General features: G+C 43.0%; 2 protein-coding genes and 1 long non-coding RNA gene across 3 annotated transcripts in view; 1 reads left to right on the forward strand and 2 right to left on the reverse strand.

Moving 5' to 3' along the window:
- Positions 1-6,078: 6,078 nt before the first annotated feature.
- On the forward strand, positions 6,079-8,419 carry LOC310803323. The gene is made up of 8 exons (XR_014554175.1): positions 6,079-6,131; positions 6,448-6,522; positions 6,721-6,776; positions 6,923-6,995; positions 7,235-7,291; positions 7,421-7,493; positions 7,721-7,909; positions 8,158-8,419. It is a non-coding gene; the product is annotated as an uncharacterized lncRNA (long non-coding RNA).
- Positions 8,420-12,054: 3,635 nt separating this feature from the next.
- cse1l (CSE1 chromosome segregation 1-like (yeast)) lies at positions 12,055-21,328 on the reverse strand. Its single transcript, XM_083669181.1, has 25 exons — positions 21,241-21,328; positions 19,980-20,070; positions 19,648-19,790; positions 19,453-19,554; positions 19,138-19,283; positions 18,895-18,985; positions 18,635-18,742; positions 18,432-18,524; positions 18,145-18,312; positions 17,924-18,053; positions 17,670-17,735; positions 17,360-17,562; positions 17,167-17,251; positions 17,013-17,074; positions 16,755-16,891; positions 16,389-16,492; positions 15,869-15,966; positions 15,599-15,749; positions 15,256-15,464; positions 14,838-14,935; positions 14,628-14,713; positions 14,285-14,366; positions 13,683-13,829; positions 13,298-13,529; positions 12,055-12,877 (listed from the first exon to the last, which is right to left on the reverse strand). Exons 2-25 carry the CDS (start codon positions 20,062-20,064, stop codon positions 12,788-12,790), a joined length of 2,916 nt encoding a protein of 971 aa, XP_083525307.1. The 5' UTR covers positions 20,065-20,070; positions 21,241-21,328; the 3' UTR covers positions 12,055-12,787.
- A 547-nt stretch (positions 21,329-21,875) lies between these two features.
- The window catches only part of LOC310803566 (protein polybromo-1-like), a 13,480-nt gene continuing 7,367 nt past the window's right edge, over positions 21,876-27,988 (reverse strand). Inside the window, exons 16-30 of the mRNA XM_083668398.1 lie at positions 27,696-27,988; positions 27,299-27,510; positions 26,979-27,164; positions 26,405-26,562; positions 26,065-26,319; positions 25,827-25,972; positions 25,582-25,739; positions 25,249-25,432; positions 24,892-25,096; positions 24,516-24,717; positions 24,177-24,335; positions 23,571-23,729; positions 22,933-22,985; positions 22,576-22,783; positions 21,876-22,229 (exon numbers count right to left, since the gene is read on the reverse strand). The exon at positions 27,696-27,988 is cut by the window's right edge and continues 347 nt beyond it. Of these exons, the coding sequence (XP_083524524.1) occupies positions 22,066-22,229; positions 22,576-22,783; positions 22,933-22,985; positions 23,571-23,729; positions 24,177-24,335; positions 24,516-24,717; positions 24,892-25,096; positions 25,249-25,432; positions 25,582-25,739; positions 25,827-25,972; positions 26,065-26,319; positions 26,405-26,562; positions 26,979-27,164; positions 27,299-27,510; positions 27,696-27,988 (2,742 nt within the window). The 3' untranslated portion in view covers positions 21,876-22,065. The remainder of the gene's footprint in view (positions 22,230-22,575; positions 22,784-22,932; positions 22,986-23,570; positions 23,730-24,176; positions 24,336-24,515; positions 24,718-24,891; positions 25,097-25,248; positions 25,433-25,581; positions 25,740-25,826; positions 25,973-26,064; positions 26,320-26,404; positions 26,563-26,978; positions 27,165-27,298; positions 27,511-27,695) is intronic.

Below are 27,988 nucleotides of genomic sequence, written 5' to 3' on the forward strand. Positions count from 1 at the left end.
GTTCCATTCACAACCCATGGGAAACGTTGATGATCATTTCTGACTCCACTTGATATGAATGGCTTTTGTTTGTAATTGTTTCTGTTCTCTCTCTCTTACTCTTTCACGCTCTCTCTTTATTTTATTTTATTTTTTGACTTGAAAATGCACTTTATTGGACTATATCTCTTTTAAACAGGGCCTCTTGCATAAGCCCTTATGACTCTAGACACAAAATGACTGCATAAATAACAGTCTTACAACAGGTTGTAAATAATATTCCAAAAAGCACAAGTTATATTTATTCTTATTTTATTTTATCAACGCAAACTGTCCATACAGATGCATCCAAATGCTATATGCTCCACAGGCTCAACAGTATCATCCCCTCTTGTTTCAGGGAACTCATCACCTCTGCTCAACTCACACAACCCTCTATGCTGTGCTTTGTAAGTCTCGGGTTGTTTGTTTTGTAAGGTTTCATACTTTGTTTGTACCAGTTGACTTTCTAGCCTGTTGTCTCTGTGTTGTTCTGTTGTTTGACGCATGTAGCGATACGAAGCTGTGACACACAGAACTTGTAGATTTCTTGTAAAAAGCATAAATAATAATGTCTATGTTATTTTGAAGCAATGTTCTCCCTTTACTGACTGAAAAATAAATAAAAGATGTTGATTTAACATCATGTTTTGTCTTCTCTTGAAAAGTCCAATGTGTGTTTGTTTGCAAATAACTTCATAGTCAAACATCTGCTCAATGTTAGAGAAAATATGTAGAAATATCATTGTCATCATAATGTATGTTTGCATTTTATGGCATCAGATTGCATTTTTTATGTGATAGCGCCCTCTAGTGCCCTCTAAGATATTGTGGTGTCAGTGAAAGCTCCACCCACCCCCACATCCTCTCTCTGTTTGACTTTCTAAGAATTTTCACTGTGATGAGTATTTCAGACAGAGGAGAAGCTCTGCAGTCAGTCAGAGTCTGCAGTTCAGTCATGTCTTCTCTGTAAATCTCCCCCACAATAACTAATTCTCAAGTGTCCCCACCACAATACATTATGACAATGTACATAAACAGTTCTACAAGGGGAGGCTGGTGGAGGTAGAAATCTGAGGATGGGCTCATTGTAATGCATGGCATAGAATGAGGAATGGTGAGCCTGTCCTCCGATATTCTGCATACACCAGAGATCCTCTCTATGTACACTCTCAGAAAAAAAGGTACAAATGCTTGTCACTGGGGTTGTACCCTAAAATGTACCTTTTAATGTACCCTGGTAATGGGTACATAGTTGTACCCTTATAGGTTGTACCTTTTGAGAGCTAATTATGTACCTTGAGCAACAAATCTGTACCTTTTTTAATATTTAGTGCATTGGTACAAAAGTGTACCTTCTGAAATGGTACAAACGTGTCCTTATAGGGTACCACCCCAGTGGCCATTTGTACCTTTTAAGTGGCAAAAATGTTCCTCTTTTCATTAAAAAAATAGAAAAAAATAGGCAGAATGAATCTTTCTTCAGCATTTATTTTTCAAATTCATCAATACTGAACTGCAACCAAACACCATGTAAATGCCACAATGTATTCATTCAATTGCCTCAAACAAACAACAGTTGAGAATGTAACTCCTCTTGACAATCAAAACAAACTATGACATGAGCCTGCTTAAATTCATCAAAACAAAACTAAAAAGGTTAAAAATACATGCACAGCAGACTTTTAGACACAATATTTATCACTGACAAACAAACTCATGCACCAGAGAGAACGAAGAGGCCCATACATTAAAATAAGAGAATAATCAGGTAATGGCACTTCCGTGTAACAATATTCTCAAATACATCTTCCATCTCTGTCAGGAACTCTTGTACAAGTAAGTCTAGGACAGGAAGGCTCCCTTTTTCACCTTAGGAGCCTACCTATCTCTCTGTATAAAAGGAACACGTCAATATCTTTCAGACAACTGCACTAGTTTGTTTGCCTTGTCATTTTGTCCTATTAAAATGTTCTGTAGCTCTTCATTTACCTTGTGTATGGTAATATGCTTCTCTATGAGCTTGGCTCAAAACAAGTCTCATAACTAAAGGAATGACTCCCTCTAATAAAACGGTGATATTGATGAATCTCAGATGTTCTTAAAACAAAACTGTCCTCCCGGGAACTTTTCTTTAATTTCGGAATAAGTTTACATGCAATACCTACAAATTATTCCAGAGTTAAAGCACATGCTGAACCCACCATACATGTGAGCTGAAAGGTTATCCCCAGAACAGGTTGGTAGTGCAGCATTAACTTTGTACTCAGCCCCACCAACATGTACAGTTAGCCCATCAGTTGACAGCTTTTTAAGATCATCTACAGTAGCATTGGTTTCAAGACTACTTCCCAACCACACTGTTTTAAATATGAATAACACACCAGTAAAGCTAAATTAATATGTTTCACTTGAGACCAATACATTCCATCCATATTACCTATAGTATAGTAAAAGGCACACAACTTGTGTTTGTTTCTCTTAGAGCCGGCCGGGTTCACCACTTCAAATTCGTCCTAATAAAAATTAAGTCGTAAAGCATTTGGATTGCCGTTAAAGACTGGGTGCTCCTTAAAGCAGACCCCATCACAATAGTCACTTGAAACCTGTTCATCTTTGTCTTTAATATTTGCCCCCATATGTCTTCATGAGAGCAGTATTTCCTGAGCACTTGAGTAATAGGAATATAGGAGTAGCTGCCTATTCTAACCTCTTAAAGTGTACTGTACATGTTCAGTACCTATTAGTTCAACTATCAAGTAGTTAAACTCAATTCAAATCCTAGTAGTGTTTACAGTCATTAACTACTTTTTTTTTTTTTCGCCATGTAGCGGTGGAATAAGCTACTGTCACTACTCACAACATTTTCCCAAAAGAAAACCAAAAAATATTGCAATTTAACTATTATCCCAGCCCTTAACTTAAAATGTCCCTAATATTTCTTCACTCACTGCCTCCGGTCTCCCCACTCGCTCCATCTCACCACCTTTACTCTCCCAGTGATTTCAGAGTGTTTCAGTGGCACGCTTTCTGTCACAGGAACTGGTCATCTTCCAGTAACTGACGGTCGTGTGTTGGATGAAGTAGTTTGGATGTAAAGAACTACTTTTTCAAAGTAGCTTTAGTTTTACAAACTATATTTCTCTCAAGGGTAGCTTTAGTGTAGTTCAACATCTTCCAGTGTAAAGTAATTGGTAATCTAGTTAAATACATTTTCAGAGTAGCTTCCCCAACACTGGCAGTTGGCCACAATTCAGCTCATTAGCTAATGAACATGAATGATCAAATAGCACTCTCTGAAGCACACAACTCCTGGGACTGGGGCGCAAAAAGATTTGTTTACTCAACGTTCCACAGGATATTATGTTAGGAATAGGTCAGCTTGGTATGCAAGCTCTGGGATTGTTCTCCATTGTTCCCTTGTGTGATTATAGATGCCTATTCATATTTATACAAGCCAACAAAGGACGTGTGCTGTGTGCACATCTCCCAGATGATATCACTGAGTTGGGTGTAGCTCACATTTTGCTTCATTGATGGCCAGTGTTAATGAATCTACCAATCAGAGTTACAGCATCTGATCTGGGCCTACGCTTGCTTCTAGATTATTTTGCTAGGGGGCCTGCACTGCATGGGCAGGACTTTAGAACCAACAATTGATTTTCTAACAGCTATGGGATGTGGTTGGATATATTACAGTAACAAGCAAACATATTTGGGGGGTTTTGCCAGCATTTTGCAACTCAATATATCTTGAAGGCATTATCATTCTCAACTGTGTAAGATTTGTGTAGCTTTCACGTGCCAAACACAGTTTAACCTCTTTAAACATTGTGGTATAACATAAATCCTATATACTTGCCTTGCTCTGAGTAGGCTAATCCTGCTCATGTAACTGTATTCTGGATTCCTAAAGCTTGGTATGGAATATGTATCTAACAGGGGAGGCTGGTGGAGGTAGAAATTGGAGGACAAGCTTATTATTGTGCATGGAACGGAATGAGGAATTCTAAAGAGATTAATAGATTATGGACACTCAGCACTTAAGATGTGAGATGGAAAATATCAGTGTGGATGATAGGTGAGAGGCCCGGGGGGGGGGGGGGAGCTTCTGATAAAAAAAATATTTTGAGGAAATACTGTATGCAGATCAGAGGAAAGTTTTTTTCTTATGGATCAAATTATTGTAGTTAATCATATAATTATGACAGTGACTATGGGGATGTGATTACATCAGATGTGGAACATGCTGGTTGAGTTTGGGAACAAGACTAATCAGAGTTACAATCAGCCATTGTACAATATACCTTGTGGTGGAAATCTTGTCTAGGGGATTACCACAATAACGATTTCAGTGAGACTTTGCAAAGATGCACAAACACAATATCTGTTTAGTAAGTTTATTAATAATGGTTGCAAGCATAGCACTCTGCAGTTACAGCACATACTTTATACCCTTCCGATGGTCCGATCGTGAGGCGGGGTTTTCACATGGGCAATATACAACAATATACAACCTTGAAAACCGGTGGCAATCATCTACAGCAGTCCTAGATAATATCCTGGGGGCAGCTCTGGAGAACAATGGTCCTGTAGTTAGAAGTCTTATGTTTTTATCTCTTAGGGACAGTCTGAACTTTTGAGAAGACACTAATGTGTTTTCTCAACTGCTCCTGTCACCAATTTGGGGAAGTTGGCTCTAGGTTTACGGCCATTCCATTTACAGGCCTTAAATATAATGTAAATTCCATTTACAGGCCGTAAATATAATGTCACACTAAATTAGGGATTACCATCCGCTGACCGGGTAACTGCCCTCTGGCCTGGTCATAGGGTCATATCTTGGGGCAGGAGCACAATCGTTTACTGATCCCAATGGATTAGGAGGCTTGCACATGATATCCTCTAGGGTGCCAAAGGTCATGTAATGGTTTAGAGGGTTAACGTTTGGAATGTTCTAGTACTACTTGAAAGAAGAATCACACAATACAATTAGTAAATGAATATATGCTAACACAATTAATGATCATAATCTATTATTATTACACATACTGATTTTTCCATTACAACCTGTAGACCTATGTGAGAGAGATGGCTTTCAATTTAGACAACTTTAAATTCCTCATTACTCAAATGAATGCAAATAGTAAACTTGTGTTTAACCCAATATATGACTGTTACTCTAAACTCAGGAATATGTGAATAGTATAGTAATGGAGAAAACTACATTTCCCACCATTCAATCTAACTTTGCATCTGACTTAGTGTCTTTACAGGAGATCGGAGAGATGCCATTGTAGGTCAGGAGACAGCAGTTGGCTTTGACATATTGGGTTAACTTACAGTGCATGGGGCGTCTTATCCTACTAAAGGGGTGCTGCAGGCGTACTGGGAGCATGAGTGAGTCCAGAGGACAAACTTTGGGTGGGTGGGGGATAACCAGGCGAGGGAGATGGGACTGTATGGAAGTGAGTTTAGCCCCACAGTGTTAGCCCACCATGGTTACTCCCAACACCAGTGGTTGACTTAGAGCTGTCAGAGAGATTACGCAAATGCAGGGATAGAGTTGACCCCTCGTCAGGCTGATATAGGAGGGAATACGCTATCTTTACCAGAAGGGTGGGGCACAGCAGCAGCAACTGAACAAATCACTACATGTCATAGGGAAACAACCTACAGGTAGGTGTGATTATTACCAACAGATGGAAACAGATGGAAACAGTAGTGCATGTCTTCATTCATTCAGTATGAGCAGTATGGGAGAGAGAGAGAGACTGAGACTAAGTCTGAGAGAGAAGGGTATCCAGGAAGTTAATATAAAGGTATTACTAACAGCCTCGACAGATATGGCATATCTCATTTTTTTTGTTTGCTTGTCTAAGAGAAGCAGGGCTGACTAGTAGGATTTAGGATTTAGTTCCTGCCTGCATCTGGCCCCCACTCCAGCACAGTAGGTGGTGGTAATGCACCTTTAACGTTAGATGGCAACCGCCGTAAAACTCCACTGTAGAAGAATCATGTTGCGTCTGCGCAGACAGTCAGAAGAGCGCTTTAGAAGACCTCGTTCGTCCACATTCGTTCCATTTCTTTGAGGACGACGACCTCAGTAGAAGGTAAGAAACACGCAAAATGATTTGAAAGTTGTCTATTCTACCCAGATTGACAGCTACAGCAATAAATTGTCTCATAACTTCTGTTTTACTTTGTCTGTCCGTTTCACAGACAATTTCTTGCACGCAATTTAGTTAGATACTGTTTATTTAGATACTGTTGCAGCAGTGTTGTAAGCTCACCACGTGGGATATCCAGTGGGTTACATTTTCTGAAGTGTTCATAAATTGGATAGTGATAACGTTGCCCTTTTATAAGAGCCATTAATGTATTACATTTTTATATCTATTTTGTTTACAGAAATGTTTGCATTCACAGTTACCACCACGATGAGGATGGCCAGTGTCCCTAGCACCAAAGCACGTGTGAGCGGCATCGACTTCGACTTCCAAGGTGCGTACACTGGTCCTCTTGAGTGCATTCCAAGTTGTTTGGTGATTAATGATGACTTATCTTTTTTCCCCAGCAGATCGATACTGTTGACTACCCTGAAAATTAAGCCAAAATATCTGAATCACCCATTTAGACAAGTACATGTATTGCATCTGTTGATTGAAGTACATTTAATGTGGATTCATCTGTCTTTCAAAGGTCTCGATTTGGGTGCATGACGACTGGCTCACAGTGTGAAGAACTCTGATTTTAAGGTGAGCACGTTGAAGATGACTAGGCCTGCTGTTAGTGTTGAGGCGGCAACTATTTTACTCCTGATAGACCAACCAAGTTTATTTTTCTGTAGACTATGCCTGTGTGCTTGTTCCCCACAAATTAAGGCACATTTATTCTCTCATAGGGTTACCTTGGAATATGGGGTGAACTGTGAAGACCACTGCTGATCTGGACTGACCACCACTAAGCGATGTTGGGTAAGGATTAATAAATTGACAGTTTACATGGTTCCTTGAATGATGTTCAGGGAACAAGGTGTTTCTAATTCTCCTAGATGGTGTCAATGATGACTTATCTTTTTTCCCCAGCAGATCGATACTGTTGACTACCCTGAAAATTAAGCCAAACTATCTGAATCACCTATTTAGACAAATGGCTTGCTTTTTGTCATCTGTTGACAGATTCCTAATTACATTGATTTGATTCACTTTCAAAGGTCTCCATTCAGAGTTATGACAACTGGCCCATGATGTGAGGAACTAACATCTTGAAGGTGAGCACATGGAAGATGAATATAGGGCTGCTGTTAGGGGTGATTGCTAATTTTCTGTGACCTGCAGACAATAGGTGTGCTGGTTCCCCCGAAAACTGTAATTAAGCCACATTGTATTATCCTTTATAGGGTTGCATTAGGATATGGGGAGAGCTGTGAAGACCACTGCTGATCTGGACTGACCACCACTAAGCGATGCTGGGTAAGGATTATTGAGCAGTTGACATGGTTCCTTGAATGATGTTGAGGAAACCAGGTGTTTAATTCTGGTAGATGGTGTCAATGATGACTTATCTTTTTTCCCCAGCAGATCGATACTGTTGACTTCCTGTGTTTTCTAAAGCCAAATTGATCTGATACACCAGCTACACCTAATGTCATTTGGATTTTATAATTTCGCTGGGGTGTCTAAATTCAGTTTTCTTGCAGGGGTTGCCTGTCGCTCTATTAAGATGACCGTCTGATCAGATGCCAAGATTATCTAAGCCGATGTCTGACACATCAGAAATAACAACCTCTAAATGCGGTGCCTTGAGGAATCCCCTATAAACCGTATAATTTTCTGAGATGACATGTTAACGGGGCCCAGAACCACCAAGATCTTCAGTCAATAAAAAGGTATGTTCAGTCAGTGATTGGTCAAGCTGATTACAGAATGACCCTGTAAGATCAAGAACATCTATTTGACCTTTGTTTTCTCACACGACTTGCTGTAGAGCTCATGGTCTCAGTGTTGACTGCCTACGATTAAAAGCCAATTCTGTCTGTCACACCTGTTGAAAAGCTCAACTCTTCTACTGTCCACCTCCATGTGAATGTTCTTGTTCTAATCAGCCTGAAATTTACTTTATCCTCTAAATTTTCAGATTGGTGTACTCGCTCCTGGAGGATGATGCATACAGGATGAACTTGTCCTCCCACACAGCATGTTTACCACAGTGCACTTCCATCTGTGAAAATCCATTCAGGAAGAAGAATGTGTTGAAATGTAACTGTTTGGGTGCAAGGAAATCCCTTAGGTCCAACTTTAATGCTTTCAATAAAAGACACCTTTTTGATTCTGGCGTGCAACTGAGGTTTACTAGTTATTACAGATCTGGTTTACAGTCTAATTACTAACTGGAAAGATTAAATAACACTGAGGCAGTGAAACAGATTTGGAAACTTTTTAAGATTAAAATAATTGCTAACACCAAAAATTGCTGTGTGATGTCTACCTGATCTTTGCACGAGATCTACTCCATGAATGTATATAACAAATTTAACGCGTACGGGCTAGTCAGTCCTATAGTAATCAGGTAAAAAGCCATTCTATTGGTGGCCACCATCAGTCATCCCTCTAATCCTGTACACTGAAATTACATAAAATGTGGACATCCAATCCCACCTCACCGGGACAACAACAAATAAAGACTGGCGGTCTGCTTGGTTCTCTTCACACCTGTGCACCTAGGCTAGCCGAACTCAGGAAAAAGCGACATGATTGTGTTAGTCGACCTACTATTGATGCTGATCAATGCTGACCAGTCCACTAGACCAGTTATCGGGTTGCTACAGTGTTAGTGGTGAGCCCATCGTAATTAACAAAAAGAATATTACACCATCCCCGGTACTGATTAGTACTGTTCCTGTTAAAATATTTCTAGTACTTGGTACCACCTGGCTCTGCTTCTTTCATACACCAACTTCTTGGCACTTCCTGATATCACTCCCTCCATAAATCATAACTCCCTCTATGCCTTAACCTGTTTTCTCATGGGATATTTATAATTGGTTTTCAGAACTCACTTTTGGCCTCTTTGTCCTGTCCTGTGTGGAATGTTTATAATAGTTTTTCTCAATTTCCCATACCTCACTCTTGGCCTCCTGTCTTACTTGTTATGTTCTCTCTTTATTTGCTAATAGGTTCATTAGACAGTGTTCCTAGAGATGATGATCTATCTCCTTTACTTTATTTCACCTCTTACTATAAGCGCTTAAGCCACATAGACAAGTCATGACATGCATAACATTAGAAATGGTCACATGCACTTTTCTTTACTGTAGGTCATTGTCTATTTTGTCGCTGTATCTTGTGTTGTGCAGTGTGGGATGATGGGAAGTGCAATTTAAATAAAGTTTGATTTGATCTCTATGAATGGCTCACAATGAGAACAGAGGTGATGGCACTCAGGTCACAGAGCTGCTGGAGAACATAGAGGAGATGGTGGCAGGAAACAGAGGCAGACGTTATGAGATCAACAGTGGAGATCTATCAACACCAATGGCACAAAGGAGAAACCGGGGCCAGGAGCATAATCCCTGTCGTACAATGTAACCACTGAAACCACCCGCTTCTTCTGCTCCGCTGACTCTGTCCTCCTCAGTGTCTCATATGCTGCTCCTCGCCTGTGGAATGCTCTCCCCACAATGTCAGAGCTGCTGACAGTAAGACCTTGCTTATTAATTAAATTATTTTAATGTATTATTATTATTTGTATTATTATTCAATGGAATTAGTTTTCGTTAGATTGGTGGGTGCAGGGGCAAATTGAATGCTGAATTAAAAGATTTTTTTAAACCAATCTAACTGGTTTGATCATGTGGTACACATTTTTGTTGTTGCAGATATACAGTATCTTATTAATTCCTTTACTTTATTTGACCTTCAAGTGAAAAAAAAACATCAAATTATTTCTTCTCTGAAAGTGAACAAGGTTTCCAGGGTTGTAAAGTATCATACATGTTTTGACTATACATATTCCGAATTTTTTAAGAATTCAGTATTCTGGTACGATACATTTTAAAAATGGGTAATCAGAATACAGATATTTTCATAAATAAGAAAATGAATACTTTATAATAATTTTAATCAAAAAATCTGCGTCCACCCGATATCACCATGGTTTTTCTGCAGAGTGGAATCTTGGATTTTGTTCCAATGTTGTGGTGCATAAAAACTGAAAGCAGTCTTTTCCTAACTCAGATTCTACAAAGGGGACATCTAGAGTTATTCATTCTTGGGAGCGAGTGGTATAATGATAATTTGTATTTCTTAATTTCATGACAGATGTATGGTAGTGAGGCAGCTTTTGTAGTAGCCCTATATAAATGATCATATATCTGAACTGAATAATGTGAGTTGGTTTTATTGCGTTAGTCGGCCCTGGTCATGTGACTAGAAATGATTGTATATAAGAAGGAGCAGCAGAGTAGAGAGGGGTAGTATTTTGCCACTTGAAGAAGTGTATTTGTACATTGATAAGATCAAAATTGAAGAACCAGAAGCTCAATAAGGTCTACTAGACTTGTGAGTACTGAGGATTCTATATTTTACTAGCTGGGGAACTGGTTGTTGAATATCTGCTTTCACTAAAGGTGGTGTACGCGACATCTGTAATAGTGAACTGTCGTTGACCTACACTCTTAGAAAAAACAAAAAGGGCTACATGAAGAATCTTCTATGGAAAGGGTTCTCAGAACTCTGCAGGCTCTTTGAAATACTTTTTAGCAAACCATAACTTGGTCATCCTGTTTTTGTGGCTAACTAATGCTTTGCACCTTACAGTGTAGCCTCCGTAGTTTTGCTGTTGAAGTCTTCTGCCGATGGTAGTGTCTGACACTTTCATACCTACTTAATTGAGATGTGCCTAACAGCAGTGACATGTGATGCAGTGACTCACACTCTAGTCTATAATAAAACATAATGCCTAAGGCATAAACCACTAATTATGATGGAATGTCATTCTTTTCAAGCCTCTTACTGTAACCTCAGTCCCATGCTCAAAGAAAGAAAGGATAAGCTCCCCCCAGAAAACATCAGCAACCTATCTGTAAACTACTGTATATGTTCGTCTCCACTCTGCTGTTCCATCCAGGAAAGAGCTGCAGGGTCTGATTCCCCCTCTGGATCCTCTATACACTGTCCAACAGTCCATGAAGAGCTGCAGGGTCTGATTCCCCCTCTGGATCCTCTATACACTGTCCAACAGTCCATGAAGGCCATCTTAGGGGACCAGCACATGATTTGCATTCCACGCCTCATGTATATACTTTTCATCACACAAGCGTAAGTAGCTTCTACACTCATTATGAACTCTATTCTGTTGATATAGCCTACTCATGCAGCCCTTTACACATAAGGTAGAATATGACCCAGTTGTGGAGCGGAAAGATGAAAAAAATGAACCATAGCATATAACCAAAGCATATTTTTGGAGGTTGGGTGAGAATTCTTGTTACAACATCAGTGGTAACGTAATTTTAACATGCTCTCTCATTTTCTTTGTAGACTGTTGCCATGGGACATATCGCTTCATGGGAGGTGACAGGTGCATGCTGCCCTTCATCAAGAATGTGGAGCAGAAGGCTGCCAATGACCATGCAAAATCCTCCTAGGACCTCCCTGTCCAAATGTCTTACTCTGGCCTACTGTTTTAGCCAGTGGACCAATCTGCAGTGCATATCAAAGGCTTCATTATGCTAATCTTATTACAACAAGACATGACAGCTGAAGGGTGAGACAGTGTCCATTATTGCAGCTGATTCCTCACCTTTTGATAACCTGTTGTTCTGTATAACCTGAGGCTTTTATGCAATGTAGTTCATATTAGCTAGACTGCTGGAGCAATCATCCATCATTCCTAAATGCACTAAAGCCTGTCAGGGCAACAACTGCTCTCTCTTTCATCATGTGTAAATGCCTCATTTATTTCATACCCAAACTATATTGACTTCCATTAATATACAGAAAGCAGCTGACACAAAAAGCAGAACACAGAAAGGGTTTTATACAAGTGCCTCTTTATTCACATTTACAGACAGTGCAGAAACTAAGACCGGACATAAAAAAGACAAACGAAGAGAACATGCGACAGAAAAATATTAAGCATTATGTTTTGGGTAAACAATAACTACAGTCCTCTAACAGTAAAAACAACTTTTGAAAAACAAGGACAAAGAAAGAAAAAAAACACTTCCCATTTGATTCTGCTGATAGCCAGTAAGTTGACCACCAGAGTGCTGTAAATGTTGGTCTGTGAATATAACATTTGTCAGGAAAGTACATGAATGTTCCAGAATACTGTCAATGTAAAGTATTAACTCTCTCTTGGTGTTATGACAATAGACAAAGAAGCAGATACACAGGCCATATCAAGCATGATATTCAAAAAGCTGAGTGTTGAAGCCAGCCTTCCTCAACTTGCCATAACCACACAGCAAGCCAATAGGTAACATACCACCGCATCCAAACAAATATTCTCAATCGAGGTGCTCTTAAAGGTTAACTTCCAATGCATTTTTTTTCCAGCACTCTGTTTAAAAACCCTTAAAAATCCCAGGTCCCCGATGGACACGGTTGAGCCCATTATCCAGGTGCCCGCCATGAATAAAGTCAATAAGTTCATTCAGTCCTGGTGTGGCCAATGGGGGGGGGGGGGCGCGACTGTGCCCACTCCTTGTGCAGTGTTGTATCATGGCCTCCATATGCGTTAGTAAGGGATCTGCAGTGTCCTTTTACACCAGCTGCACAGTGGCTGCCTGGAGGTACCCCTGCAGGTACTGGAGGGCCTCTGCATTCAGGCTGGTGCTCACCATGGAGGGGACCTGCCATGGCACAAGAGAGGTTCACTCATCTGCCATCACTACAATTCCAACATATGCAGCCTGGCACCGTTCTAACCCTGTAGGCTAGTAACAACCCTGCAGTTAAAGGGCAAATGCCATCAAAGCTTTCCTCGCTCTAACATTACATGAATATAAAAGACATTCCCAATTCATATTGACAATCAAAAACAGTGCATCTTGTCCCCTGAAAGCATATTTATTTATGTATTTAAATATAGGCTTAGGGGTATCCCCTGTATCTTTGGTGGTAATGTTTGTTTTAATTGAGCTACGCATTAAGTCAAATAATGCATGCTCATGAAACATATTTTGAACTTGAAGAAAATGAAGACAAAAAATACTGTCAAATATACTTGAAGCTATATCACTCAGCCCTATGCATCCCCAAACTTGACTTACTCGTCCTGGGCAGGCTGTGGAGAGCTTGTGGAGTGACTGGGCCAGTAGGATTTTGGGGTTCCCCACAGCTTCTCCAATGGGGTCGTGTTCCTTCTTCCCGGCAAAGGCCAGCTGGGAGAAGGCGGTCTGGTAGCCGGGCGTGTCCTCAATGTCAATGAAGTGCTCATCATCAGGGATGCTGTCATCCTCTGGTAGCTCAAACAGACCAATCAGGGCCTGGAGCAGGGGGGTCCTAGAGAACAACCCGGACATAAACCCAGTTACTTAGTAAACAGTTTGACGTCAGGGGCATAGGCATGGCAAGTGTACCCTCCAGAACCCCAATTACTTAGAATAACCCAAATGAAACGTAGCAGAGATAACATTCCCTAGGACACTTTCTCACCAGAGTTTGGTATATTCAGTGTCCATCATGGCAGGACACTCGGTCAGGATCTTGGTGATGCCCACGGCGCAGATCTTCTTCTCCACCGGCCCAGACACTTTCTGCACCTCTGGAATAACGATCTTCTCCAGCACCATGCCAAACATCCTACAAGGGAACATCCGGCAGTGAGAACACGTCTAACGTGTTAAATAAATTCGCTGTCAATTTGCCCAGTGTGAGTGGCGCTCTGACTGGATGCGAGGCATACGTCCTGATTGGCTGCTGCAGTCGTGGTAGCATCGCTAAGTGCGTGTAACATACAGATTACAAGTTCAGTACCATTTGGCTTGACTGAATTGTTAAAAAAATAAATAATGATGCTTAGAGCCTGGACAAAAACGTGTAGTGTATCCCAGACATACGTCTGGCAGAGCACAATGACAGGGTTGGCTTTTGGAAACCATAAGGACAGCTGACAAGTGGCTTTTGCATGGCGAGATCAATAAAACAGGCCATCAGCTCTGTGGCTAAACAAATGGGTAAACAGAGAATCAGTGACGGAAAATGCATCAGATTTGTCACAGTTCAACCCCTCTCACGTCCTCTGAAGAGACACTTACTTTGGCTGGATGCTGTCGAAAATCTCCTGAAGAGCGATCGCTCCATACTTGACGGCGTACAGATTGATAAACACCAGGAAACCTGAGGGACAGAGGGGCGGCCTGTGTGAACATGTGCGGTATTGCGGACCACAAACGCGTCATGACAGCTCGTTTTTAAAACTAGGCACATATAACCACACGCATTTCTGCTGTGCCGACGCACTATACTGGCTGATGAAGATGAAGAAAAAGGATACAGTCACAGTAACTGATCACAGACATTGCTTGACATCCCTATATCCAATATTATGAAGCACCACTGTGGATGAACATGGGTGGTTGCAGCACACGCCGTACTCACTCTTGATGTACTTGGTGGTTTTGGAGCTCTGCAGCCTCTGGAAGAGCAGGATGAAGATCTGTTTCCGGTAGTTAATGATGGACTCCCTACGAAAGAGAGAAGACAATGTGTAACCACCCAACCTGTCAATTTCATATGAAATCTAAATACACCCGTTCTTGCCATTTAGTGAACCTCAAGTTAAACCCATAAGAGTGTTAGTGGACTCACGCCGGCATGTGTTCTATGATGCTGTTGAGCAGGTAGAATCCTTGGTGGTCGTTGGCCTTGGAGGCAATGAGCTTCTGGAAGACTCCCAGCAGACCAGGCTGTATGGGCAGAGCAGAGCAAGGTCAGATTTAAAATCACTAACAAACCAACCACACAAGTGTTGACTGTATGGTTCATTATAAAAATGCTCATCGATTTCTTATCTCATTAGACCACACAGTCCTCAAAAATGTGCACAACAAGCTTTGGTGTTGTGAGGTGTGTCCCGTATGTCCGATCAGGACATTTCTACCATATAACCTACAAAACTAGTGTTTGGAATCCTGTAGCATCTCTTTAAGCCTGCAGGGTTACAGAAAGAGAGAAACACTTCATTACGAGTAATATCCTCTCCAGTAACATCTTAGCTGCAACTTACTATTTTGTCGGCAGCAGAGGCGGCGATGGTGACGCTTCCCTTCTCCAGGTAGGCCTGCAGCAGACGCACTAGAGGCGGTATGTTGCCTGTGCGCTCCCACAGCACGGGCTGCAGCAGGTGGGGGAAGAGGGCCATGTAGGAGTCGGGGATGGAGCTGGTGTGGATCTCCAGGAGCAGGGACATCACCTGGAACACGTACGGCACAAACTCTGCAACAGCAGGCAGACACAATCACGGATTATTAGCCAACTTGTGATCAAGCTTGCATACATGCAAATGAGAGGACAGCTACATCATGGGTGTAAGTGTGAGGGATGGTGAGATTTGGGCTGAATCTACACACCCTGGACATCATTCTGTAGGATCTCAGTGAAAACAGGGAAGAGGGCCTCCTCGAAGCTGCCCACGGTGGCGGGGCTGGCCTTGCAGGTGATCCTGATGGACAGGCACAGGGACTCAAACAGGTAGTGGTTGAAGTGGGGCTTGCTGGGGTTCTGAAAGAGATGCACACTACTGGTTAACAAAAGGTTTCCCCCACTAAACACATCACATCTCAGCTCTGATGTATGCGATGCATCCACAGCAGCACAGAGATCAGGAGGAGGCAGCCTACCTTGCTGACCAGGAGGAGCTTGTGAGTGAGCTGTCCAATTAGAGTGGGAATGTAGGGAACGATGGACTCCTGCAGGAGGGAGAAGCTGCGCATGATGGCTGGAAGAGAATGAGAGACGTCAGGCTAGTGGACAAGACTCAAAGCACTATTGAAGAAAAGAGAGGTCTTACAGACATCCAAAGTAGTCACAGGAGCAGGACAACAACAATACAACAAAAAGATAATTTAAAAGAAAGGAGGACTGTCAGCTTAAACTGTTATGCTGCTCCGGTAATTTAATCCAACAAACATTTGATGAAGACCATGTGGTTGAAACGTTGTTTGTTTGTGTCGCCGTCTTGATTAAATCAGTGGAGCAACAGTTTGCGTGCTAAGCAGACATTCCTACTTTACTCAAAGCACAATGAATCCTTTCTTGACTCAAGAGTGGTTGAATAAAGTATTGTAAGAGTGTAATACAACATGAAGCCTATGGCGATTTATACCAGAGAACCTGACACTCAAATTCAACAGTAGCTACCTTTCATGATGTACTCATTCTCTGAGGACCCAGGAAGAGCAAGAGCCTTGAACAGGTTGTTGAGCAGCTGTTCTGTGAAGGGGGCCATCTCTGCAGCAGTGATGCTACAAGACATGACACAGCAATCAGCCACTACTGACACAAAGCAGTTAAAAATAAAGGTTGAGTTATGTCCAGAGTGTTGATGTTCCTAACAAGGGGTATGATATGGTTATGAGATTCAACAGTGAATTCTTATCAATAGGCAGATTCATCCAGGTGAGGAGTTTTTAAACTAAGGGGTGTGCGGTTATTTATCATTATGTAGATTATCAACAATAAGCAGGTGGGGGAAGTAGGGCCACGTAGGATGCGAGGACGACTCACTGTGTGGAGTTGTTGGCACCCCTCATGGTGAAGAGCCTCTCCAGGGCATGGGCAGCATAGGTGTGCTCCACTGTGCTGTCTGCCTGCAGGTGGGCCACCAGCATAGGGACAGCCTGCAGCAGCTGCTCCTTGGGGAGCTGGAAGCAATGGAGAAAGTAAGAGACTGATCACAAACAGGCCTTTGTAAGAATTAATTTATTCCCTTTTGTAGATGGGCTGATCATGATAGTAGAACTTCAAATGAGGAGAGAATCTTACCTGACTCCTGAAGATCATGACGTACTTGATGGCATCTGCTTTCAACACTGGGAACTCGTTAACTGGAATAAAAAATGAAGGCAACAGTTGAGTAAAGTATAGAAACAAAGTGAACTCCAGTTGTGATTGTGAATCAGTTAAACTACATTCTTACTATTTGGGGATTTCAGGTCTGAAAGAATGTGGTTCACGAAGAATTCTGTGAGGTTCACCAACTCATTAGCTTGTGTTATTCCATGCTGGGGAGAAAAAACAATAACAAATTATTTATAGTCAGAAGCATTATTTTTGTACCAGAACAGTTTTTTGTGTTTTTAAAAAAATAAATAAAAGGGCAAATAGCTTACCTTCACGGTCTGGGCTTTTGAGGCCAGAGATGTGACCAGGTAGATGGCAGCGTCTTTGTGCTTCCAGTTCACCCCTGGGTTCTTGGCATACTCCACCAGCATGGAGTTGACGTAGCCGGAGAAGATCGCCGTGACAGGGGCCTCAAAGAATTTACACAGGCCTCTCACCAGGTCACAGGCAGCCCTGCGGCGAGTGTCGATGTCTGCAGGGAGGCAGCAGGAAAATTAGCACAAACATACTATTCACATCTATAGTTAACCCTAACCCAACATACATTCAGGCACATTTTGCTCGTTGAAGGATCGTTACCTGATCCTTCAAGGTCCCTTCGGATGTATTCCTCTGAGTTATCTTCAAAGGCTTCCTCATCTGCACCTGAAGAGCAATAATGAGAAATCCTTGTGTCAGTAAGACCGTGCAGATGTTTCACCAAAGTTGAGACAATAGGAACTGTCATAAATGTTAGTCTCAGATGATATTAATACAAACATCTTTCAGTAAAAATCTGGTTTCAAGTCTCTATTCCCATTCCTCCCTATGGTGAAAACTCCATCTGAACTCACTCCTGAACTCCATGTTGGGCACGATGACCTTCTCACAGATGCTGGTGAGTGTGTTCTGGTCCTCAAACAGATGCTTGTAGTGTGGCCTTTCACACACCGATGCCAGGAACTGAATGGCATTGCTCACAAGCTAGGTCACAAACATAAAGAATAACATTTATTAGCAAGGGTTCAAACAAACCATTCATAAAGGAACATGAACACACCATCGGAATTCTCACCAAGTCATATTTGACCTCCTGGCCAGTGGACACTAGAAGGTTCCAGATAGCAGTGACAAAACGAGGCAAGTATGGCTGGAACTCTTCATCGTACTTCTGTGCGTACAGTGCAGCATTGTCACAGATCTGAGATTTGAGCAGCTCGAGTAGACCTGCCTCCTCTTCGTCCTGTGTTGGAATAGACAGAGACAAAAAAAACGGGTTAGATTACCACTGGACTGTTGTGTTGATGACAACTTGCTGAACATCTCGCAGAAAATATTCCATCAATCACAATGTCCACTCACATCTGTTTGTAGCAGCTTATTATCCAAGGTCAACAAGTTATGGAAGTTGGACATCCAGGTCTCCATGTTGTCCTCAAAGAACTCTGGAAGGTCCTGTGCACAAAAGGAGAGACAGACAGTAAAGATTCTGTGGTGCATCTATAATAAAAACCCAGGCAAAAGGTATAGTGGGGATAGAGCAGGTATGAGGCATGGAGACGCACCTGAAAATTAAGGCTGTAGAAGAGCTTGGAGATCAGCGTGAGAGAGGAGAAGAGGACCTTTAAAGCGTTGATGTCTGTTGCATGGGTCTGACAGAGATCAATGGTGGCCTGAAAGAAACAAGACATGATGGATGGATATATTGACTTCAAATTTATGAAAAGCAAATTCAGCTGCTGTGTTGAAACTTTATTTTTCTCTCGCTAAAAAGTGAAAAAATCTCCCTGTTGATTAGAAATCTTTGTAACCTGTAACCACTGACCTTGAAGAGTTCCGTCAGCGGTAGGGCGAATGTGTCCAGCACCAGTTTAATCTCCAGCCACAGCTCATTTGACTTAAACTCATGTCGATACCTGAGGCAACACATGGATCAGTGTGACACAGGGGCATATCACCTCATATCACAGTTCCCAGCACCGAGGTGAACACATCCCCTTACAAAATATCACCACAAAAACATTCACTAGAACACCATTTTTAGAAGACCACGCCCATGTGGCTTTACCTCTTGAAGAGCGAGTGTGCGGTTTGAAGAACTCCGTTGATGATGTGGAAGTCTCCGCTCTGGAAGCGGTTCACCATCTCTGTCAGGAGGTCAGGCCACTTCTGAGGAAAGTCTTCTCTGCCGATAATGCTGATGGCATCACTCAACTGCAGAACGCATAGGGCAGATACATTTAAACGATATAAATCTCCATTATAACTCATGCATTCGGATAACATTGCTGGATTGTGCACTCCTGTAAATGGACTCATAAAACCTACTTCTAAATAAGCTTGATGTGCAGTGAAGCAGGTCGCAGGTCCTGTGCAAACATACCTGTTTCTGAATCTGTTCAGGGCTACTCAACATCAGATTTACAATGTTGGCCTTGACAGTAGTCCTGTCCGGATCTGAGATTTTGTTTGGTTCATCTTCAACCTAAGAGAAAAATGATGATACAGACTTAATGTCTCATCCTAACTCATAACACTGAGTTTATGTCCCCTTATTCAGGCTGTCACTTTAACTCACTATGCGCCAGTTCCTCTTGATGTAGTTCTTGAATGTGACTGCCGCACAGACCCGGATCACGTTGTCCTGGGACTTTTCCAACAAAGTAAGTAGCAATATTGGGTAGTTTTGGTTCCCTTCAACAGATTCAAGAAACTTCTCGGCTAGAAGAAAGGAAAGAGCAAAGGTGTTGGAATGGAACATGCTCTAGAGACCAGACAATCCACTCAAGGATAGATGGACACCAGTGTGGGAAGAATCTCACCACACAAGTGAGATGTGGCCATATTCTATGTGATCAACAGCCGATCAAGTGTGTTAACTTCACATGCAATCTACCCTGTGGTTTATACCTGGACGTCTTACTGCTGGATCAGGGTCCAGCGTTTTGCGCATAAATTCTGTGAGGGTTTGGAGGTTCCCATCATTCAGCTCCATGGTGCCCTAAAGAGAGTAACACATTCTTGGTTGTGGAACAGAGACATGTTGCAATGACATGAATATAAACTAGTTAGCCACCTTTAGCTTGGTGAGTTGTTACCATTTGCATCATTTAGCACATCAAGAATGTAATTCCTGCAGCTAGCTGTGTTGAGCTTGCTAGGCACAAGTGTGTACAGCCACAGGACACATGGTGATACACAGACTGATGCAAAGTTCTTACTCAGTCCATATGGATAAATCAATGAATGAAATAACAAAACTATTCACAACATAACATTACCAACTAGCTAGTTATCAACCTAACGCAGTAGCACATATATGATATACGACTGAATGGCAAGATGCTATGACTAGCTAGCCATCTTAGCTGACAAATTGGTCGAATCAAATTGTAGCTAAATGACAACTTCAGCAGTCCAATGTATGAGTACCTTTTCACTCCGTCCGTACCTTTGTCCAATCACAGTCGGTCTGTGGGGAGGGACTAAGGTCTGGACTGCAAGTTAGCAATACTAGCATAGCCTGCTAACATTAGCATGGTGAAGCTCATTCCAAGTTAAACGCTTAATTATTTCACTCCTTATTGTTACAAATGTGAGATCGTGTTAGGCACGTTCGTTTTCTAAACTACAACGGTTAGCTAAGTCGCCAGAAATATGATGGCATGTTGGCTGAATGACTGTGCAAGTTATCAGATATAAGCTAATAAGCTAGGCTAGCCATGTTAATTTAGTTGGGGTCAGTCTAATTGCTGGAATAGAATGAAACTCCCCATTTATGGAACGTCGTGAAACCCTACAAACGAAGGTTTCCGTTTAAAAATGACTTTCCTTTTCACAATGAGCTTTTGATCCGAAAGGAGATATATTTAACTAACATGCATATACCTGATACATTTTCTTAACAATTTAAACAACGACTTTTCCATTCAACGTTTTCGTCGCAGGGATTAGTCATACATACGCGTCAGTTGCAGTCCCCAGCAGCACCAGTGACAAGCTGATCTGACTGGTCTGCTAGTGTAGCTAACTTCTTTAACAAATGACTGAACTCGATTTGAGTTAGCTACGCGGATCAGCAGTGACTAGCACAGCTTTGTTCCTTTGTACAAGTTACATACTAGATGGCAACCCATACTGAACTCGAAATAAAAGTGGGGTAGTAACCTACCTTGAATCAAGATTTCAGAGTTGTGGAAGTCTCTCTCTCTCTCTCTCTCTCTCTCTCACCCCGGCGCGTGTGGTATGAGATGTGTCGCTGTCTCTTTCAAAAGTATCCAACCACTGCGCGGTCTGTGCATTGAGGGTGCGCAGAACAAGTCAGACAAACCATACCAGACACGCCCCATGAAATGCACTGCAGTAATCCTAACCCTAACGTCTGGAACTATCTTCCCACATATCTACAAGATGTAGGCCTATTTGTTCCTGTATTATTCTATAGTTGAACGGAGTATCCCCCCCCCCCCACAAATAGTACAATGACATATAACTAGAAATGGCAATACTGTATCATTGTTTGGCTGCTGCTACACACTAGATATTTATGCCTTACCGATTATCAATGATTTAAGCAGACAACCATAGATAGAGATAGCTTTTGAAAATCATAGCCCAAAGAAACGACCACAGCATGGTGGTTCGCCTTCTCCTTTTTTAACTGGTACAGTGAGTCAGAGCAGGACATTGAATTTTCCATATTGTAACAGTCACGAAAATAGCAGTCAAGACCAAGTCCCTTTTTCTTTTCTTTTTTTTTATGAAAACGTTTATCCATTACAGAGAAACGTACAATAATGCACTTGGAACAATATGGAACAATACAGTTAAAATACAAGTACAAAACAGCTTGAACACAGTCAGTGAGCTTATTTGAACATTTTACCTAAAACTGACAGATTTTTACATGACAACAACACAACATAACACTTTTTTTATGAGCTTAACTCTTTCCTGTCTGACAGTGTAAGGGCCAGTGACTCAGGTGATCTAGATTCTACTGGTTGTATGACTGCTGGATGTTCAGAGTGTCACGCAGCATCAGGTCACGCAGTCGCCACAGTGCATCAGCCATTGTGTTGTGGGCGCCCTTGCTCTTCAGCCAATGGGACGGCAGCCTGCTCTCCTGCTCTTTAGTCAGTCGGACATCTTTCTTTCGAGCTACTCAAACACGTCCACATAAACACACAAATTAGCACACTTACATACTTCACTAAATTTTTCCACTTCTGCTCTAGTCTCAATGCAAACATTCAATGTGGGAAATGGCACATACCTTTACATTCAGTTTTATGATACATTATGCAGGTGAAGAGACAAATTACACAAATGTCTCGAGAGATGCTGAACATAGTAAAAATAACAAATTGCATTTGATTTTTTGTTCATACACACTGTCAGTATGTTATTCAATAAGGTCATTTACAGATACTGCCAACCCTGAAATGTATGTTTTTTTTAGATTTGAAATGGTGTGAAATCCCTTTCAGTGAGAAGGTGGACTCACCTGAAAGGGTTTGGTCCCATTTGCTTATGGTGGAAGACTCAGCATTGAGTCCCTCTATGTACTTCAGATAGGCCTCAGAGTGGAGCAGCTGCTGGGGCTTGGGTGGCGGGGCCACGAATATAGGTGTAGAGGGCTGCTGGAGCGCTGGCTGCCCCACCTGTCCTGGGTAGGGTGGAGGGGCCTGCTGCCCTGGACCAACCATGCCCATCTAGAGGGGCAAGATCTCCATTATTTGTCATATTCAGTGCATTATATGACACAATGTATTTTTTCAATTAACTTTTCTTCTCAAACACACAGATGTATAAAATAATAACACATATTTCCTTTTGTAATGTGCAACCAACTGGATCTTACCTGGGTTCCATAGGGGTTTCCTGCTCCAGGACCACCAGCCATGCCATTGACACCTGTGGGGCGAGCATTAGCATAAACAGTCACACAGACAGTTCTACTGGCCTCAGCCCAGCGAGGACAAGATGGCTCTCTTATGGGATTATTTTATAATTGCACCCCATTAGAGAAGGACCCATTAGAATTAATTTCACAAACACTCAAATGTCTAATTGAGAGCAGGTCCAATTAGGGCCATAACAATTTATGCTCACCAATCTGCATTGATAATATGACGTTATATATGTTTAGAGAACATTTTAAGGCTCTCCTTTCAGATTATCTATATCTATTGAAAGAAATGTTATTTGTAGGTACATAATAATATCCTACTTATTATTCAACTAAATCTAGTATTCAGTGTTAAATTAATTTTTTTCCAGTCTGTGGAGATTCCATTGCATTCCCCATGACACAAGATGGATTGCTCAACAACTGATTATCAGTTCAGGCCGTGTGAGAGGCCGTCAACTGGTTAGTCAGTGGAACACCTCAGCCTAAGAGCCTATGGTACAGGTAGCCCCTCCAGCGAGTTAGGGTGGCGGACAGGAAGCAACTGCAAAGGGGTGTGGCAGGGAGGATGGCTGTGACAGTGCTCTTACCCGGGTATGGCAAGCCGGGGAACCGGGGCATACCCGGCAAGAGATGATGGGGTAAGACGGGCACCCCCATGCGATGCAGTGGCATGCCAGTCAAACTAACCATCCCGACAACTGGGCCCTGCAGGGGCATCATAGGTGGCCCATATACATCCATCATGCCTTTGGGAGGGGAGGAGGGTAGTAACACACAACAGATTCATGCATCAGTGAGACATGCAGCTACAACAGGCTAGAGGACGTCATGCACTCGCTGGCGTGCCCGTCTACAGTTAGAATACTACCTGAGCAGATCAGTAAGTCAAAGGAAATGTGACTACAAAACGAGGTTCCATAATCAGACACAAAATCACATGCAACTAATTCACTAATCACAAGCAATCAATGAATCTGCACTGATGGTAGAAGGATGCACTCAAATGGCTATGCCTTTGAGTACGGTAATGTTAGAGGTAGGGTAACAGAGGAATAGAGGGCACGGTACTACAATGCAAGATGAGCTGAGGGGTGGAGTGATATGAGGAAATTAAAAAGAGGGCACAATCATTCTAGCAGTTCATCTTCTTATTCCAGCTCCAAGTGGTTTCATCCACATCTGTGAGGGGTTACCTGACACAGCCTGCGTCATGCTGGGATTAAGCATCCCCATGGGGGTCAGGGGAGGCACCACCCCCATCAGCGCCCCTACTGGGGTACCTGCTCTAGGGGAAGCCTGCTGCTGAGCCACCCTCTCTCGCTCCTGCTGCTCCGCCACTTTGGCTGCTCGCTCTGCAACACACACATGTATGTATTGTTGATAATGCTGAGTGTGTAATGTACAGTGTTTATTTTGTATACAACAGTACTGTGTGTCTAAGAAAAATGTTAACCTCTAGGACATTAAAGTGTATGCTATCCTTTAAAAATGTACCACAGTCAGTTTTAATAAGAGGCCATCTTTCCTCTTACCCTCATACTCGGCTTTCTTGGTAGCCTCCAGGTTCCTCCACTCTGTGCCCACCAGACGACTGAGCTCCCCGAAGGAGAAGTCTGGGTGCTGGGCCTTGATGACCGCCCGCATCTCACTGCTGAACAGGATGTAACCGCTCATGTTGATCTTCCTCTTCGAGCCCTCCTTCTTCGAGAGGCCCTTCATGGACTTCGGAGTCGTCTGCAGTCAAAGAAGAGAGGGTGTTGGTCGTTTCAATATACAGTAACACACATTCAAGTCAACTTTATTATTCCACAAGTTCCTATACACACCAACCACCTGGCTGTCTCAGGAGTCAGGAGGCTGTATTCTGACCTTCACCCACACATTAGCAGTAAATGCTGCCACGCTGACCTGTTGAGGGGTGTAAGGCATGACGTCCAGGTCGCTGGCCAGAGGGGTCTGAAGCTGGGGCAGGGACTGGCCGTCACCACCCTCTCCATCATCCTCCCCCAGGTCCTCCAGTTCCTCGTCCGTCATGTGGGCAAACTTGGCCTCCAGCTCCTCGATCTTCTTGTTCAGCAGAGGGGACGGCTCCTTCTGGGGCACGATTAGCTTCCTGTATGGGACACGAGCGGAGTGGGACTGGGTGCAGTTACTCCTGGCCATTGGTTTCTATCGTTACTAAAAGGAGTGTTTGTGGAATTCAGGGTCACACTCAAACCTGTATTGTGGAGATTGAGCCAGGCATGTAAAGGAATTGTAACTCACCTGAAGTAGTAGATTTCGTCCTCCACCACCTTCCCAGAGAGGGAGAAGCGCTTGAGGCCTTTGAACTTCTTCATTTGCTTTTCGCTCTCGATGTAGCGACTCTCACACAGGAGTACGTCCTCCTCAGGCACTTCAGTCGGCCGGCACGAAAGGTAGTCCTTGAAGGAGGACACGGCACATTTCCCTGTGAACAAGTGAGAGACACAAAAGCATGGCAAATGTCCATTGAAAAACATGTTATAATAAACCACATCAAGATCAATTGGCTGTAAAAAAATAAAATAAAATAAAATAAAAATAAAAACATTAGCCATGGTGTGATCGTTCAATTACCTATGATACAGGTCATGGGGCAAGCCTCTTCAAGGTTGCTAAGGAACACTTCTTTTTTATAGAACATCTTGGTGGGCTCATGTTCCGTTTCCTCTGGGTGGATGAATATCGGCCCGAAAAAGTAGGCTGCTCCGTCTCGCACCCACATCTTTTCAATCCTGCCCGACAACATGAAAAGTAGAATTTCAATCCACTGTCTTTCGTGTTTATTGACTGCAGTGTATTCAAAGTTGTAGTTAACCTACCTGCCCACTCGGTGGCGCACTAGTCCATGGGAGCTAATATAGACGCAGTCTCCCACTTTGAGCCAGGAGTCATTGTAGCAAAGCTGCTCATAGTACTGACAGCCTGGTTCTCCGTTGCTCATGTCCAGAGGTACATCCTCTCTCTCCTTCAGACACACATGCAGTCAAGTTGTTTTATATTCAGTATTGCACATTTAATCATCAATACCTAACCTTTCTACTTCCTAGTGGCACTCACCTTATCTACAATGGCCACATCTACAGCTTTGCCCTCCTCTGATATCTCTGGAGGCTTCTCATCGTGCTTGGGGGCAAACATGGATGCTACTCGAACAACGGGTAATGGCACGTCACGAGGGACAAACCTAACAGAGCTCATAGGCATGGTCCACATCTTGATCTTCTTGAAGGATTTGGTCTTGGCTGAGTAGCGCGACTCACAGACGTAAACATCCTCGGCCCTGAAGCCATCTGGGTGAAGTTTAAAGTACTCCTATTGTCAAAAACAAAAATCAGTGGTCAAGACAGCCTTTCTCATGCTTCAAGTTCTTTGGCAAATGTAGGGGAGCTTTGATTACCTTCACGAACATGACCACACATTTGCCCAGAATCTTGCTGACAGGAATTTTGTTGTAGTAGTCACTCTTGAAGACCTCTTTCTCCAGGAACTTGCGTGTAGCAAGATGGAATGTTTCGTTTGGCCTGTAGAACCAGCAACCATAAAGCCACTTCTCACCTGTAGCGGAAGAGGGAAACAATACAGTTTGGTCATCAATACAGACCTCCTAATACTAGCTTAGCTAGAGGGACAGCACATTTGACTACATTGGACTATGCTATCAAACCCCTCTCTGTCAGACATTGAATGTGAAGAATCCAAAACAATGAAGGGAATGCTTTCACAACAAAACACAGATATGGATAGAGCAGTGAAACTCAACCCTGGTCCTGAAGAGCCGCCACAGTGGGTCATGGTCTTGGTCCCAGCCTACAAACTGACTGATCTTCAAAACCATGATTAGCTGAATCAGGTGTGTCACTGCTGAGCTGGGATTAAAGCCTGTAGTGCTACAACTCTTCAGGACCAGGACTGAGGATCACCATGATAGAGAATCACTACTGAGGCTGCTCATGAGATGGTGAGGGACTGACCTGCGTCATCCTGCCACAGGCGGTCAATGCAGACAATGTGAGGCTGCAGGTTGGGCTCAGCAGGCTCCACATAGACATAGTCTCCTACATGGTACATGCTGTCCTTAAAGCTGCAGTCCTGGCTGTAGGTCCGCTGTAGACCAGACTGCCATGCCCCTCCTGCAGAGTCCTCACTCTTCTCAGCCTCTGTGGGTTCACATCCACTCAGTCCATCAAAACTAGACTATCATTTAGTGACATCATAATTAGATTTCTAGAAAGCAGATAATTCTTGTTCCCCCTACTTTCGACTGTGTCGATTGAGACCTGCCGCACTGTACCTTTTTTCTCCTCCTCTCTCTTGAGCTGGTCCTCCTCTATCTCCTTGGGCAGCTTCTCTTTCTTCTCCTTCTCCACGTCGCTGTGCAGGTGCTTGGAGGTGTAGCTGAGAGCGGGGGAGAGCAGGATCTCGCCGTTCTTACACAGCTCATCTCGGATGCGGATGAAGAACTGTTGCAGCTCCACGGCGTCCTCAAAGATCTCAGAGTCCGTCCTGCGATGAAAAATCACACGTGGGTTTATTTACGTTATGTTCCTGGGTACATAACGTATCACTCGTCATATCACTGTTTAACTCAGACAGATTCGATCTAGGGTTAAAATGATCCAAGGATTACATTGGTGAGGGAAAGAAAATGGCAAACACCACTAAGTCCCTCTTTCGTAACTGCACCCCACCTGTGCATTCGTCTGGCTTTCTCCAGCACCTCAAACATGTGATCCTGGAACACGTCCAGCCTCTTGTAGCAGCCTCGGTCCACATTCGTCCTAATGATCTCAAAGTTGAGCGGCGGCTTGTCTGGGGCGGATGGGTCCCTGGCGGGGATCTCAGCCAGCGAGTCGCTATAGCAGCGGCCCTCATCGTCCTGGTGACCAAGCACGGAGACAAAGAGGCTGCGGACGAGCTCCTGGATGAGGCGGGCCACGTCGGGCACGTGGGCGTCCTCTCCCCCCTCCAGGTCGCGCCGCGT

The sequence above is a fragment of the Argentina silus genome (genome assembly GCF_951799395.1).
Source record: "Argentina silus genome assembly, chromosome: 4".
In the NCBI taxonomy this organism is placed as follows: domain Eukaryota; kingdom Metazoa; phylum Chordata; class Actinopteri; order Argentiniformes; family Argentinidae; genus Argentina; species Argentina silus.